Source organism: Gigantopelta aegis, chromosome 15, assembly GCF_016097555.1.
Source record: "Gigantopelta aegis isolate Gae_Host chromosome 15, Gae_host_genome, whole genome shotgun sequence".
Taxonomy (NCBI): domain Eukaryota; kingdom Metazoa; phylum Mollusca; class Gastropoda; order Neomphalida; family Peltospiridae; genus Gigantopelta; species Gigantopelta aegis.
Window position 1 is genome coordinate 2,982,687 of NC_054713.1, and position 16,407 is coordinate 2,999,093.

General features: G+C 40.2%; 1 protein-coding gene across 1 annotated transcript in view; it reads right to left on the reverse strand.

The window, feature by feature from the left end:
- Window positions 1–507: 507 nt before the first annotated feature.
- LOC121389983 (coiled-coil domain-containing protein 150-like) overlaps window positions 508–16,407 on the reverse strand; it is a 50,570-nt gene continuing 34,670 nt past the window's right edge. Inside the window, exons 16-21 of the mRNA XM_041521674.1 lie at window positions 14,206–14,367; window positions 9,934–10,020; window positions 9,374–9,453; window positions 6,644–6,752; window positions 4,172–4,318; window positions 508–682 (exon numbers count right to left, since the gene is read on the reverse strand). Coding sequence (XP_041377608.1) covers window positions 605–682; window positions 4,172–4,318; window positions 6,644–6,752; window positions 9,374–9,453; window positions 9,934–10,020; window positions 14,206–14,367 — 663 coding nt within the window. The 3' untranslated portion in view covers window positions 508–604. The remainder of the gene's footprint in view (window positions 683–4,171; window positions 4,319–6,643; window positions 6,753–9,373; window positions 9,454–9,933; window positions 10,021–14,205; window positions 14,368–16,407) is intronic.

Genomic DNA, 16,407 nt, shown 5'->3' on the forward strand with positions numbered 1-16,407 from the left:
AATATGATTTTTGTAGGATGGATATTATTGTGTTTAAAAAACAACCAAACAAAAATAAACCTAAATTATATTTGGCACATTATGTTCTGAAAGGATAGTACATGTAGTTAATAGCAAATACAGCAGATCAAGTACACCACACAAAACACCAACATTCTGTATGGAGAAGATGGTCTCTTCGGCACTGACAAACTTGGATGAGAAAGAGTGATAATGAGAGATATTGAGACAGATTGAGAGACCGAGACGGGGATCTTGAGAGAGAGCCTTTCTGCTGTTGTAACATTGGTTGTAACATAGTTTCAGCTGGATCGATATCTGTGTAATCCCGCACTCTGTGTATATTGTCACATCCAGATTAGACAAGAGTCCACTATAATAATTCTTTTGTCAACCAATGTACATGTTGTTGGTAACACAAACTCTCTCAAGACTGAGCCTAGCGCGTAACAAAAACTCTCACAAGACTGAGCCTAGCACGTTTGTGAGCAGGTTTTTTTCTTTTTCTCTTTTTTTTTTGTTGAGATCTGAAATAAAAAGTGATGAATTCAGTTTGTGAGATGCAGCAGTCTCTATTTGAGAGGATGACCCCGGACTACACTGATCAGCTGAAGGAGCTGTCCTGGCCAACTTTCGTGTCCATCTGTTTGATCAACCCGTCCAGATACTGGTTGTTCAGCTCCTGCAACCACAAAGCAAAGGAAAGGAATGTTGGTTATTTAATGATACATTTTACAGGCACACTTGCATGGCAGCTGCAGAAGCAACAAATGCTTTTGATTTAATGACACACTGAACACATTTTCATACCAATTATATGTCATCAAGTACATATGGTTAAAGACCACACAGATAATGAGAGAGGAAACCCTTATACTATTTGTGTCTGGCCAGTGTAAACTCTGCGAGATCTCTCTAGATTACCTTATACTGTTCGTGTCTAGCCAGTGTAAACTCTGCGAGATCTCTCTCTAGATTACCGTATACTGTTCGTGTCTAGCCAGTGTAAACTCTGCCAGATCTCTCTCTAGATTACCGTATATTGTTCGTGTCTAGCCAGTGTAAATTGCGAGATCTCTCTAGATTACCTTATATTGTTCGTGTCTGGCCAGTGTAAACTCTGCGAGATCTCTCTAGATTACCTTATATTGTTCGTGTCTGGCCAGTGTAAACTCTGCGAGATCTCTCTAGATTACCTTATACTGTTTGTGTCTGGCCAGTGTAAACTCTGCGAGATCTCTCTAGATTACCTTATACTGTTCGTGTCTAGCCAGTGTAAACTCTGCGAGATCTCTCTCTAGATTACCGTATACTGTTCGTGTCTAGCCAGTGTAAACTCTGCCAGATCTCTCTGTAGATTACCGTGTACTGTTCGTGTCTAGCCAGTGTAAATTGCGAGATCTCTCTAGATTACCTTATATTGTTCGTGTCTGGCCATGTAAACTCTGCGAGATCTCTCTAGATTACCTTATATTGTTCGTGTCTGGCCAGTGTAAATTCTGCAAGATCTCTCTAGATTACCTTATATTGTTTGTGTCTGGCCAGTGTAAACTCTGCGAGATCTCTCTAGATTACCTTATATTGTTTGTGTCTGGCCAGTGTAAACTCTGCCAGATCTCTCTCTAGATTACCGTATACTGTTCGTGTCTGGCCTGTGTTAACTTGATGAGATCTCTCTCTAGATTACCGCATAATGTTCGTGTGTAGCCAGTGTAAACTCTGCGAGATCTCTCTCTAGATTACCGTATACTGTTCGTGTCTAGCCAGTGTAAACTCTGCCAGATCTCTCTAGATTACCTTATACTGTTCGTGTCTAGCCAGTGTAAACTCTGTGAGATCTCTCTAGATTACCGTATACTGTTCGTGTCTGGCCGATGTAAACTCTGTGAGATCTCTCTCTAGATTACCTTATACTGTTCGTGTCTAGTCAGTGTAAACTCTGCAAGATCTCTGTAGATTACCTTATACTGTTTGTGTCTGGCCAGTGTAAACTCTGCGAGATCTCTCTAGATTACCTTATACTGTTTGTGTCTGGCCAGTGTAAACTCTGCGAGATCTCTCTAGATTACCTTATACTGTTCGTGTCTAGCCAGTGTAAACTCTGCGAGATCTCTCTCTAGATTACCGTATACTGTTCGTGTCTAGCCAGTGTAAATTGCGAGATCTCTCTAGATTACCTTATACTGTTCGTGTCTAGCCAGTGTAAACTCTGCCAGATCTCTCTCTAGATTACCGTGTACTGTTCGTGTCTAGCCAGTGTAAATTGCGAGATCTCTCTAGATTACCTTATATTGTTCGTGTCTGGCCAGTGTAAACTCTGCGAGATCTCTCTAGATTACCTTATATTGTTCGTGTCTGGCCAGTGTAAATTCTGCAAGATCTCTCTAGATTACCTTATATTGTTTGTGTCTGGCCAGTGTAAACTCTGCGAGATCTCTCTAGATTACCTTATATTGTTCGTGTCTGGCCAGTGTAAACTCTGCCAGATCTCTCTCTAGATTACCGTATACTGTTCGTGTCTGGCCTGTGTTAACTTGATGAGATCTCTCTCTAGATTACCGCATAATGTTCGTGTGTAGCCAGTGTAAACTCTGCGAGATCTCTCTAGATTACCGTATACTGTTCGTGTCTGGCCTGTGTTAACTTGATGAGATCTCTCTCTAGATTACCGCATAATGTTCGTGTGTAGCCAGTGTAAACTCTGCGAGATCTCTCTCTAGATTACCGTATACTGTTCGTGTCTAGCCAGTGTAAACTCTGCCAGATCTCTCTAGATTACCTTATACTGTTTGTGTCTAGCCAGTGTAAACTCTGTGAGATCTCTCTAGATTACCGTATACTGTTCGTGTCTGGCCGATGTAAACTCTGTGAGATCTCTCTCTAGATTATACCGTGTCTAGTAGTGTAAACTGTTCGTAGTCCTTATACTGTTTGTGTCTGGCCAGTGTAAACTCTGCGAGATCTCTCTAGATTACCTTATACTGTTTGTGTCTGGCGAAACTCTGCGAGATCTCTCTCCTATACTGTTCGTGTCTAGCCAGTGTAAACTCTGCGAGATCTCTCTCTAGATTACCGTGTACTGTTCGTGTCTAGCCAGTGTAAACTCTGCCAGATCTCTCTCTAGATTACCGTATACTGTTTGTGTCTAGCCAGTGTAAACTCTCTAGATTACCTTATATTGTTCGTGTCTGGCCAGTGTAAACTCTGCGAGATCTCTCTAGATTACCGTATACTGTTCGTGTCTGGCCAGTGTAAATTCTGCAAGATCTCTCTATTACCTTATATTGTTTGTGTCTGGCCAGTGTAAACTCTGCGAGATCTCTCTAGATTACCTTATACTGTTCGTGTCTGAGATGTAAACTCTGCTCTCTCTCTACCCGTATACTGTTCGTGTCTGGCCAGTGTAAACTCTGCAAGATCTCTCTCTAGATTACCGCATAATGTTCGTGTGTAGCCAGTGTAAACTATGCGAGATCTCTCTCTAGATTACCGTATACTGTTCGTGTCTAGCCAGTGTAAACTCTGCCAGATCTCGCTCTAGATTACCGTATACTGTTTGTGTCTAGCCAGTGTAAACTCTGTGAGATCTCTCTAGATTACCGTATACTGTTCGTGTCTGGCCAATGTAAACTCTGTGAGATCTCTCTCTAGATTACCTTATACTGTTCGTGTCTAGTCAGTGTAAACTCTGCAAGATCTCTGTAGATTACCGTATACTGTTCATGTCTGGCCAGTGTAAACTCTGCAAGATCTCTCTCTAGATTACCGTATACTGTTCGTGTCTGGCCAGTGTAAACTCTGCGAGATCTCTCTAGATTACTGTATACTGTTCATGTCTGGCCAGTGTCTGGCCAGTGTAAACTCTGTAAACTCTGCAAGATCTCTCTAGATTACCTTATACTGTTTGTGTCTGGCCAGTGTAAACTCTGTGAGATCTCTCTAGATTACCGTATACTGTTCGTGTCTGGCCAATGTAAACTCTGCAAGATCTCTCTCTAGATTACCGTATACTGTTCGTGTCTGGCCAGTGTAAACTCTGCGAGATCTCTCTAGATTACCTTATACTGTTTGTGTCTGGCCAGTGTAAACTCTGCGAGATCTCTCTAGATTACCGTATACTGTTCGTGTCATGTCTGGCCAGTGTAAACTCTGCGAGATCTCTCTAGATTACCTTATACTGTTCGTGTCTGACCAGTGTAAACTCTGCGAGATCTCTCTCTTTCTCGGCCTCGGCCTGAAGATGACCAATCTGCTCTTTCATCTCGGAATCGGCCATTTCAGCAAAGTCCGCAAGTCGGGTTATGGTTTGCCTACTCGCCTAAAAGAAAAAGAAAACTGTGTTTGTGAATTATAAGTGATATTTCACACTACAGTTAAATGGCATTATCTCCATCTTTATAATTTTTTGCTTTTAAAACCATACAGAGAAAGATATTTTCTGTTAGGTCTATATGTGCTATCCTGTCAATGGAATGAGAAAAAAACCCAATCAGTTGAATGTATCCACCGAAAGTTGAAATATGTAACTACCAGTTCTACTGATGGGATAACTTGACAGGACAGTGCTCTAAGCTTGGTCTCAGTTGAATAATCTCCGTGTAATCCACTCATACACTCGTGAGTCATACCCAAAACTGCTCGTGTGAAGTGAGCAAAACACACTATGTGGCCAACTGCGAATTTCAGGAACAATTGGCGAATTTTATTTTGATTTCGTGAATTATTTTGCTCACCCAGAGCTAGCCATGACTCCTACCTGCCTTTTCAGCCTAGCAGTGCAGTCACTCCGCTTTTCACCAACATTAATTCCGTATTGGACAAACAACAAACACATTATTGGAAATAGTCCACAGTTTAACACATCAGGATTTTAACTGGCATTTGGCAAGCAGATGGTACTTTATGGAGCCCTGAAAACCTATGGAGGAGGAGGTTGGACGGAGAGACACAGACCTATAAAAGGAGGAGGTTGGAGGGAGAGACACAAACCTATAAGAGGAGGAGGTTGGATGGTGAGACAGACCTATAAAAGGAGGAGGTTGGATGGAGACACACAAACCTATAAAAGGAGGAGGTTGGATGATGAGAGAACTATAAAAGCAGGTTGGATGGAGAGACACAAACCTATAAAAGGAGGTTGGACGGTGAGACACAGACCTATAAAAGGAGAAGGTTGGATGGAGAGACACAAACCTATAAAAGGAGGAGGCTGGATGGTGAGACACAAACCTATAAAAGGAGGAGGTTGGATGGTGAGACACAAACCTATAAGAGGAGGTTGGATGTGAGACATAAACCTATAAGAGGAGGTTGGACAGAGAGACAAAAACCTATAAAAGGAGGTGGTGGTGGTTTGATGGAGAGACACAAACCTATAAAAGGAGGTTGGATGGTGAGACACAAACCTATAAAAGGAGGTTGGACAGAGAGACACAAACCTATAAAAGGAGGAGGTTGGACGGAGAGACACAAACCTATAAAATGAGGAGGTTGGATGGTGAGACAGACCTATAAAAGGAGGTGGTTGGACAGAGACACAAACCTATAAAAGGAGGAGGTTGGAAGGAGAGACACAAACCTATATAAGGAGGTTGGAAGGAGACACAAACCTATAAGAGGTTGGACGGAGAGACACAAACCTATAAAAGTAGGAGGTTGGACGGAGAGACACAAACCTATAAGAGGTTGGATGGAGAGACACAAACCTATAAAAGGAGGCAGACGGAGAGACACAAACCTATAAAAGGAGGTTGGACATGGAGACACAAACCTATAAAAGGAGGAGGTTGGACGGAGAGACACAAACCTATAAAAGGAGGTTGGAAGGAGACACAAACCTATAAGAAGAAGAGGTTGGATGGAGAGGTACAAACCTATAAAAGGAGGAGGTTGGATGGAGAGACACAAACCTATAAAAGGAGGAGGTTGGAAGGAGACACAAACCTATAAGAGGAGGTTGGACGGAGAGACACAAACCTATAAAAGGAGGAGGTTGGATGGAGAGACACAAACCTATAAAAGGAGGTTGGAAGGAGACACAAACCTATAAGAGAAGGTTGGATAGAGAGACAAACCTATAAAAGGAGGTTGGACAGAGACACAAACCTATAAAAGGAGGTTGGAAGGAGACACAAACCTATAAGAGGAGGAGGTTGGACAGAGAGACACAAACCTATAAAAGGAGGTTGGATGAAAAGACAAACCTGTAAGAGGAGGAGGTTGGACGGAGAGACACAAATCTATAAAAGGAGGTTGGACGGAGAGACACAAACCTATAAGAGGAGGAGGTTGGACAGAGAGACACAAACCTATAAAAGGAGGTTGGATGAAAAGACAAACCTGTAAGAGGAGGAGGTTGGACGGAGAGACACAAATCTATAAAAGGAGGTTGGACGGAGAGACACAAACCTATAAGAGGAGGTTGGATAGAGAGACACAAACCTATAAAAGGAGGTTGGATGAAAAGACAAACCTGTAAGAGGAGGAGGTTGGACGGAGAGACACAAATCTATAAAAGGAGGTTGGACGGAGAGACACAAACCTATAAGAGGAGGAGGTTGGATGGAGAGACACAAACCTATAAAAGGAGGAGGTTGGACGGACAGACACAAACCTGTAAGAGGAGGTTGGACAGAGAACAAACCTTTATCATTTGCTTGGCTCGTTCGGCTGCCTCCTGACCTTTGACCTTCTCCAGCTCCAGCTTCTTACGCTGGGTGAGATTATCTTCCTCCAACTTGGCCTGAGTTTTCCTGCATTAATAAATACAATCAATTACAGATGGCCACTAGAGACAAGCACATGTGGTGGTTGGTGTATCAAGGATTGAGATATGGAGGTGGATAGCAACAGTTGTATGGAAGGCCATTGGAGACAAGGACTGGGATATGGACGTGGAATAGCAATAGCTGTATGGAAGGCCATTGGATACGAGGACTGGGATGTGGAGGTGGATAGCAATAGCTGCATGGAAGGCCATTGGGTACGAGGACTGGGATGTGGAGGTGAATAGCAATAGCTGCATGGAAGGCCACTGGAGACGAGGACTGGGATGTGGAGGTGGACAGCAATAGCTGCATGGAAGGCCAATGGAGACGAGGACTGGGATCTGGAGGTGGACAGCAATAGCTGCATGGAAGGCCATTGGGTACGAGGACTGGGATGTGGAGGTGAATAGCAATAGCTGCATGGAAGGCCACTGGAGACGAGGACTGGGATGTGGAGGTGGACAGCAATAGCTGCATGGAAGGCCAATGGAGACGAGGACTGGGATCTGGAGGTGGACAGCAATAGCTGCATGGAAGGCCACTGGAGACAAGGACTGGGATCTGGAGGGGGACAGCAATAGCTGCATGGAAGGCCACTGGAGACAAGGACTGGGATCTGGAGGTGGACAGCAATAGCTGTATGGATGGCCACTGGAGACAAGGACTGGGATGTGGAGGTGGACAGCAATAGCTGTATGGAAGGCCACTGGAGACAAGAACCTGTAGATCCTCATCTCTCCAACAAACACTATCTGAAAGACAGGAGTTGCCAGAGCAGAAGAAATAAAGGAGAAAAAAACAAAAACTGAAATAATTAAAACTACAAATTCTAGATTAATTAATTATCCACTAGTGGATGTCAAACATCTGATAATTCTAACACACAGTCTTCATTTAAACTATTACACATGTGTGAGTTGTACTGATTTTTACGAAACTCGTGTCAGGATTCACGTATTTCCCTCGCTCTCGCAATATAAAGATTGTGACACTTGATTGATAACATCAGCATGACACACAAGCTCGTATAACCATCTCTACGACTTCCCTCGCTCTCGCAATATAAAGATTGTGACACTCGATTGATAACATCAGCATGACACACAAGCTCGTATAACCATCTCTACGACTTCCCTCGCTCTCGCAATATAAAGATTGTGACACTTGATTGATAACGTCAGCGTGACACACAAGCTCGTATAACCAATCTCTACGACTTCCCTCGCTCTCGCAATATAAAGATTGTGACACTCGATTGATAACATCAGCGTGACACACAAGCTCGTATAACCATCTCTACGACTTCCCTCGCTCTCGCAATATAAAGATTGTGACACTCGATTGATAACATCAGCGTGACACACAAGCTCGTATAACCATCTCTACGACTTCCCTCGCTCTCGCAATATAAAGATTGTGACACTCGATTGATAACATCAGCGTGACACACAAGCTCGTATAACCATCTCTACGACTTCCCTCGCTCTCGCAATATAAAGATTGTGACACTCGATTGATAACATCAGCGTGACACACAAGCTCGTATAACCATCTCTACGACTTCCCTCGCTCTCGCAATATAAAGATTGTGACACTCGATTGATAACATCAGCGTGACACACAAGCTCGTATAACCATCTCTACGACTTCCCTCGCTCTCGCAATATAAAGATTGTGACACTCGATTGATAACATCAGCGTGACACACAAGCTCGTATAACCATCTCTACGACTTCCCTCGCTCTCGCAATATAAAGATTGTGACACTCGATTGATAACATCAGCGTGACACACAAGCTCGTATAACCATCTCTACGACTTCCCTCGCTCTCGCAATATAAAGATTGTGACACTCGATTGATAACATCAGCGTGACACACAAGCTCGTATAACCATCTCTACGACTTCCCTCGCTCTCGCAATATAAAGATTGTGACACTCGATTGATAACATCAGCGTGACACACAAGCTCGTATAACCATCTCTACGACTTCCCTCGCTCTCGCAATATAAAGATTGTGACACTCGATTGATAACATCAGCGTGACACACAAGCTCGTATAACCATCTCTACGACTTCCCTCGCTCTCGCAATATAAAGATTGTGACACTCGATTGATAACATCAGCGTGACACACAAGCTCGTATAACCATCTCTACAACTTCCCTCGCTCTCGCAATATAAAGATTGTGACACTCGATTGATAACATCAGCGTGACACACAAGCTCGTATAACCATCTCTACGACTTCCCTCGCTCTCGCAATATAAAGATTGTGACACTCGATTGATAACATCAGCGTGACACACAAGCTCGTATAACCATCTCTACGACTTCCCTCGCTCTCGCAATATAAAGATTGTGACACTCGATTGATAACATCAGCGTGACACACAAGCTCGTATAACCATCTCTACGACTTCCCTCGCTCTCGCAATATAAAGATTGTGACACTCGATTGATAACATCAGCGTGACACACAAGCTCGTATAACCATCTCTACGACTTCCCTCGCTCTCGCAATATAAAGATTGTGACACTCGATTGATAACATCAGCGTGACACACAAGCTCGTATAACCATCTCTACGACTTCCCCGTCTTACTTTGATGTGTTGAGCTCATTCTGCAGCTTATCAAACTTTTTCTTAAACCACTCGTGTGCCTCTTCAAGATGTTGTGTTATCTGTTCAACAAACAAAAACACAGTAAGAACATTAATGTAATGTTTACTGACACATGTAAAGTAAACTGTACAAATCAAACTGAAATTGAATAAAATAATTTATTTTGCTCAATTGCAAAAATTATAATTTTGTGGAATTAAATGGCTTGCTAACCATATGTTTTTCAGTGCATTGTGATGAACATCCTCAGATGTAACTGTAAGTCAAGTTTCATTGATCTACAACTTATAGTTTGTGAGAAAGTGATCTAAACACAAAACTCCCCATCAGTTTTGAGCCATGGATTAAATATATTATTACAATCCTGTTGCCATTTTAAAATATAACTTTGCAGGAGTTTTTAAACCAAGATGCAATAAATTTCAGAGGTTTTACTGTCGATAAAAAAAAGAGCCTGAAACACAAATCATTTGATATATTTTAGTGTTTATTAAAAATGTGAACATTAAACCTATAAATAGAATGGGAAAACCCCAAACCTCCACAGATTCATTGTGCACTTCTTTCAATTTGTCCTCCGCTTCTATCTTCCTTAATGAGACAACTTTTTCTCTTTTCTTTGTTTCCTGGAGAAAATACATCAACAAACTTTTCAGTTTTTCAGATATTTAGAATAAAGGTGTGAAACTTATTAATGTTTTATAATAAAATGACACACTGTGGAGCATTCATCATGTCATAAATCATGTGTATGAAAGGTTGAACATAATTTTGCATGTATAAGTTAGGTAAAATAACTTCTGCCAAAAACAAATTAATTAAAAAATGAAAAAATCCAATCACATTTTTATTCGACAAACTTTCCAAGCATCAACTTTGCATTAGATGCATCCGCCTTGATTTACGTAAAAAAAAAAAAAAAAATCTTGCATTAAGGGGAGGTAAATCGAGCTTGACCAAACATCAGGATGACCTGAAACACTTTGAATATACAGATACTGATTGTCCACCACTCAGTTTTCGCTAGGGATATTTGAAAAACGTTATGTAAAGAAAAGCAAATGCCATTTATTGTGTTTGATGGATGACCTATCTAACTGTAGTGGTGTGTTACTATGGTGATGTATGGAACATCCAAAACACATAGTCTCATTGATCACGTTACACAAATTGAACATGTGCACAAATTGTTTTATCATGACATATATTGACGTCCAAAAGAAACATTACAAGGTTAGAACTTGTATTATAGAAAATGGTATGGTGGGATATGAAAGTATCATGCAGATCAACATCTAAACGTCACAATGTACTTTATGATACATGCAAAGTTTTTGTAAGGTGGTTTCCAAACTGGTTCTTTTTTATTACCAACAATATTTAACAAATTATTCAAATTTTATGAATGTTTCTTTTGGACGTCAGTACATATTTAATATATCCCTAGCAAAGGGTGAGTATTATATTTTATATATCCCCTGCACGTGCTGTAACCTCACCGTGGTGCAGGGGTGTAACATTCTCTTTGAGTCCCCTGCACGTGCTGTAACCTCACCGTGGTGCAGGGGTGTAACATTCTCTTTGAGTCCCCTGCATGTGCTGTAACCTCACCGTGGTGCAGGGGTGTAACATTCTCTTTGAGTCCCCTGCACGTGCTGTAACCTCACCGTGGTGCAGGGGTGTGAGACCCCTGCGCGTGCTGTAACCTCACCGTGGTTCTCTTTGAGTCCCCTGCACGTGCTGTAACCTCACCGTGGTGCAGGGGTGTAACATTCTCTTTGAGTCCCCTGCACGTGCTGTAACCTCACCGTGGTGCAGGGGTGTAACATTCTCTTTGAGTCCCCTGCACGTGCTGTAACCTCACCGTGGTGCAGGGGTTAACATTCTCTTCGAGTCCCCTGCACGTGCTGTAACCTCACCGTGGTGCAGGGGTTAACATTCTCTTTGAGTCCCCTGCACGTGCTGTAACCTCACCGTGGTGCAGGGGTGTAACATTCTCTTTCAGAATGGCCAATACAGCACAAATTGTGTTTTTGCACAGTTCTTTACAGTTTTTATTTAAATCTTGAATTTTTTTATTGATATTGATCATCACCTTATTTGTTTGCATTACCATAGTTTGACACCCAATAGCCGATGTATTTTTCGTGCTGGAGTGTCGTTAAACATTCATTCATTCATTATTCTTATGGTCCATAAACAATAATGTTCAATAAGACAACTTGAAATGATGTCATCAGATATGATGTTCCCCGACATCATTTTTACATTCATCAAGAAATGTTACGTCTGGACCAATGGGATGAGGTTATGTTGTAATGAATATAATGGATGTTTAATTATTTTACAATGAGCAGTCTGTTTAAAACTGTTGGACTGTGTTGTTGTTTTTTGTTTAATTATTTTACAATGAGCAGTCTGTTTAAAACTGTTGGACTGTGTTGTTGTTTGTTGTTTAATTATTTTACAATGAGCAGTCTGTTTAAAACTGTTGGACTGTGTTGTTGTGTTTTGTTTAATTATTTTACAATGAGCAGTCTGTTTAAAACTGTTGGACTGTGTTGTTGTTTGTTGTTTAATTATTTTACAATGAGCAGTCTGTTTAAAACTGTTGGACTGTGTTGTTGTTTTTTGTTTAATTATTTTACAATGAGCAGTCTGTTTAAAACTGTTGGACTGTGTTGTTGTTTGTTGTTTAATTATTTTACAATGAGCAGTCTGTTTAAAACTGTTGGACTGTGTTGTTGTGTTTTGTTTAATTATTTTACAATGAGCAGTCTGTTTAAAACTGTTGGACTGTGTTGTTGTTTTTTGTTTAATTATTTTACAATGAGCGCATTCTGTTTAAAACTGTTGGACTGTGTTGTTGTGTTTTGTTTAATTATTTTACAATGAGCAGTCTGTTTAAAACTGTTGGACTGTGTTGTGTTTTGTTTAATTATTTTACAATGAGCAGTCTGTTTAAAACTGTTGGACTGTGTTGTTGTTTTTTGTTTAATTATTTTACAATGAGCAGTCTGTTTAAAACTGTTGGACTGTGTTGTTGTGTTTTGTTTAATTATTTTACAATGAGCAGTCTGTTTAAAACTGTTGGACTGTGTTGTTGTTTTTTGTTTAATTATTTTACAATGAGCAGTCTGTTTAAAACTGTTGGACTGTGTTGTTGTGTTTTGTTTAATTATTTTACAATGAGCAGTCTGTTTAAAACTGTTGGACTGTGTTGTTGTTTTTTGTTTAATTATTTTACAATGAGCAGTCTGTTTAAAACTGTTGGACTGTGTTGTTGTTTGTTGTTTAATTATTTTACAATGAGCAGTCTGTTTAAAACTGTTGGACTGTGTTGTTGTGTTTTGTTTAATTATTTTACAATGAGCAGTCTGTTTAAAACTGTTGGACTGTGTTGTTGTGTTTTGTTTAATTATTTTACAATGAGCAGTCTGTTTAAAACTGTTGGACTGTGTTGTTGTGTTTTGTTTAATTATTTTACAATGAGCAGTCTGTTTAAAACTGTTGGACTGTGTTGTTTTTTGTTTAATTATTTTACAATGAGCAGTCTGTTTAAAACTGTTGGACTGTGTTGTTGTTTGTTGTTTAATTATTTTACAATGAGCAGTCTGTTTAAAACTGTTGGACTGTGTTGTTGTTTGTTGTTTAATTATTTTACAATGAGCAGTCTGTTTAAAACTGTTGGACTGTGTTGTTGTTTTTTGTTTAATTATTTTACAATGAGCAGTCTGTTTAAAACTGTTGGACTGTGTTGTTGTTTTTTGTTTAATTATTTTACAATGAGCGGTCTGTTTAAAACTGTTGGACTGTGTTGTTGTTTTTTGTTTAATTATTTTACAATGAGCGGTCTGTTTAAAACTGTTGGACTGTGTTGTTGTTTTTTGTTTAATTATTTTACAATGAGCGGTCTGTTTAAAACTGTTGGACTGTGTTGTTTTTTGTTTAATTATTTTACAATGAGCAGTCTGTTTAAAACTGTTGGACTGTGTTGTTGTTTGTTGTTTAATTATTTTACAATGAGCAGTCTGTTTAAAACTGTTGGACTGTGTTGTTGTTTTTTGTGTTCAGTGTATACACACGGAGAATTCATTGATGTATTTTCCATTAGTGGGAAACAGGTCAGGTCAGGTCATAGGGTTTAATGTGCACATTCAGAACAAGCTGTTGTAGCACACGCCTGTCATGGGCACAGGAGCCAGGACAGAAAGTGGGAAACATTTTGATTCTCTTTATATATATTCTTCAAAACAAGTAGGGTAACTCTAATAAGAATTTACAATTGCCAAAATTGTAAGGTATATTAGCTGTGGGGATATGATAATAGTGATTTAATTGGGCAAACATTACAACTGGTAGTTCAGTATTACAGTAGGTTTTATGACCACCAAAGATCTTGAAGGACGATTGGGGTCAGAAGTGAAATTTGAAAGTTGACTTTTTTTCAATCAGTAAATAGCAAATTCAAACAATAAAAATTACTAAAAACAAAACAGTAACAACTGTATGATCAACAGAATGAAAAGGATCGACAGAAATAATGTTCCACAGTGATTAATGGACCTTCCTGGAAATTATCAAAATGGAGAATGACACCCCACACACGTGTACGGGGAAACTGCGTGATGCATGTGCAAACTATGGAATGTGTTTTGGTGTGTTGATAAACAGACCTGAACGTTCTTTACTAGGATGTCTGTGGTCAAAACGTATGTTCAGTCTAATAGTTGATATTAATATTAATATTTCAGGTTCCTCTACATTTTTTCAAAGAGTATATTTTGGACTTTGTTTCAGGGTGTACATACTGAGAACTTCTTCTTGATGTCGTCCCTGATGCGGCGCTCCTTGTCAAGGGCGTGCTGCTTTTGCTTGAGGAGTTCACTTGTGTTCGACTGGGCCTGGGCCAGCTGGCGAATCTCGTCCTGCAGCGATGTCATCTGAGTCATGAACAGGTTGATCGTCTCCGCCTACAGACACAAACACAAACTGAGCATCATTAACAAATGGCTTAATGACTCCCAATTTTTAACAAACAGAAATTGAGTATTGGAAAAGAAAGTTACAGTCGGTTTGCATCAAAAGGGAACCAATAAATTGGCATGTAACTCCATAATAAATACAGCTAAAATTATAAATTTCATTATTAATAAAAGAAAGTTTCTTAACAAATTACCATCTAATTATAATACAGTGAAATCTGTCCAAACCGGATCATGTTGGGGACCTAATATTTATCTGATTTAGACAGGGATCTGGTGTATAGAGATCTGGTGTTTAGAGATCATCCAGTGTTTAGAGATCATCCAGTGATCATCCAGTGTTTAGAGATCATCCGGTGTTTAGAAATCCAGTGTTTAGAGATCATCCTATATTAGAGATCCGGTGTTTAGAGATCCTCCAGTGTTTAGAGATCCTCCAGTGATCATCCAGTGTTTAGAGATCATCCGGTGTTTAGAGACATCCAGTGATCATCCAGTGTTTCGAGATCCAGTGTTTAGAGATAATCTGGTGTTTAGAGATCATTCAGTGATCATCCAGTGTTTAGAGATCATCCAATGTTTAGAGATCCGGTGTTTCGAGATCATCCAGTGTTTCGAGATCATCCAGTGTTTCGAGATCATCCTGTGTTTCGAGATCATCCAGTGTTTAGAGATCATCCAGTGTTTAGAGATCATCCTGTGTTTCGAGATCATCCTGTGTTTAGAGACCATCCTGTGTTTAGAGACCATCCTGTGTTTAGAGATCATCCAGTGTTTAGATATCATCCAGTGTTTAGAGACCATCCTGTGTTTAGAGACCATCCTGTGTTTAGAGACCATCCTGTGTTTAGAGACCATCCTGTGTTTAGAGATCATCCGGTGTTTAGATATCATCCGGTGTTTAGAGATCATCCGGTGTTTAGATATCATCCGGTGTTTAGATATCATCCAGTGTTTAGAGATCACCTAGTGTTTAGAGACCATCCTGTGTTTAGAGACCATCCTGTGTTTAGAGACCATCCTGTGTTTAGAGACCATCCTGTGTTTAGAGACCATCCTGTGTTTAGAGATCATCCGGTGTTTAGAGATCATCCAGTGTTTAGAGATCATCCAGTGTTTAGATATCATCCAGTGTTTAGAGATCATCCTGTGTTTAGAGATCATCCAGTGATCATCCAGTGTTTAGAGATCATCCAGTGTTTAGAGATCATCCTGTGTTTAGAGATCATCCAGTGTTTAGAGATCATCCAGTGTTTACAGATCATCCAGTGTTTAGAGATCATCCAGTGTTTAGAGATCATCCAGTGTTCAGAGATCATCCTGTGTTCAGAGATCATCCAGTGTTTAGAGATCATCCTGTGTTTAGATATCATCCAGTGTTCAGAGATCATCCAGTGTTTAGAGATCATCCAGTGTTTCGAGATCATCCAGTGTTTCGAGATCATCCTGTGTTTCGAGATCATCCAGTGTTTAGAGATCATCCAGTGTTTAGAGATCATCTGTATTTAGATATCATCCGGTGTTTAGATATCATCCAGTGTTTAGAGACCATCCTGTGTTTAGAGACCATCCTGTGTTTAGAGACCATCCAGTGTTTAGATATCATCCTGTGTTTAGAGATCATCCGGTGTTTAGAGATCATCCTGTGTTTAGAGATCATCCTGTGTTTAGAGACCATCCTGTGTTTAGAGACCATCCTGTGTTTAGAGACCATCCTGTGTTTAGAGATCATCCGGTGTTTAGAGATCATCCGGTGTTTAGATATCATCCAGTGTTTAGAGATCATCCAGTGTTTAGAGATCATCCAGTGTTTAGAGATCATCCAGTGTTTAGATATCATCCAGTGTTTAGAGATCATCCTGTGTTTAGAGATCATCCAGTGATCATCCAGTGTTTAGAGATCATCCAGTGTTTAGAGATCATCCTGTGTTTAGAGATCATCCAGTGTTTAGAGATCATCCAGTGTTTACAGATCATCCAGTGTTTAGAGATCATCCAGTGTTTAGAGATCATCCAGTGTTCAGAGAT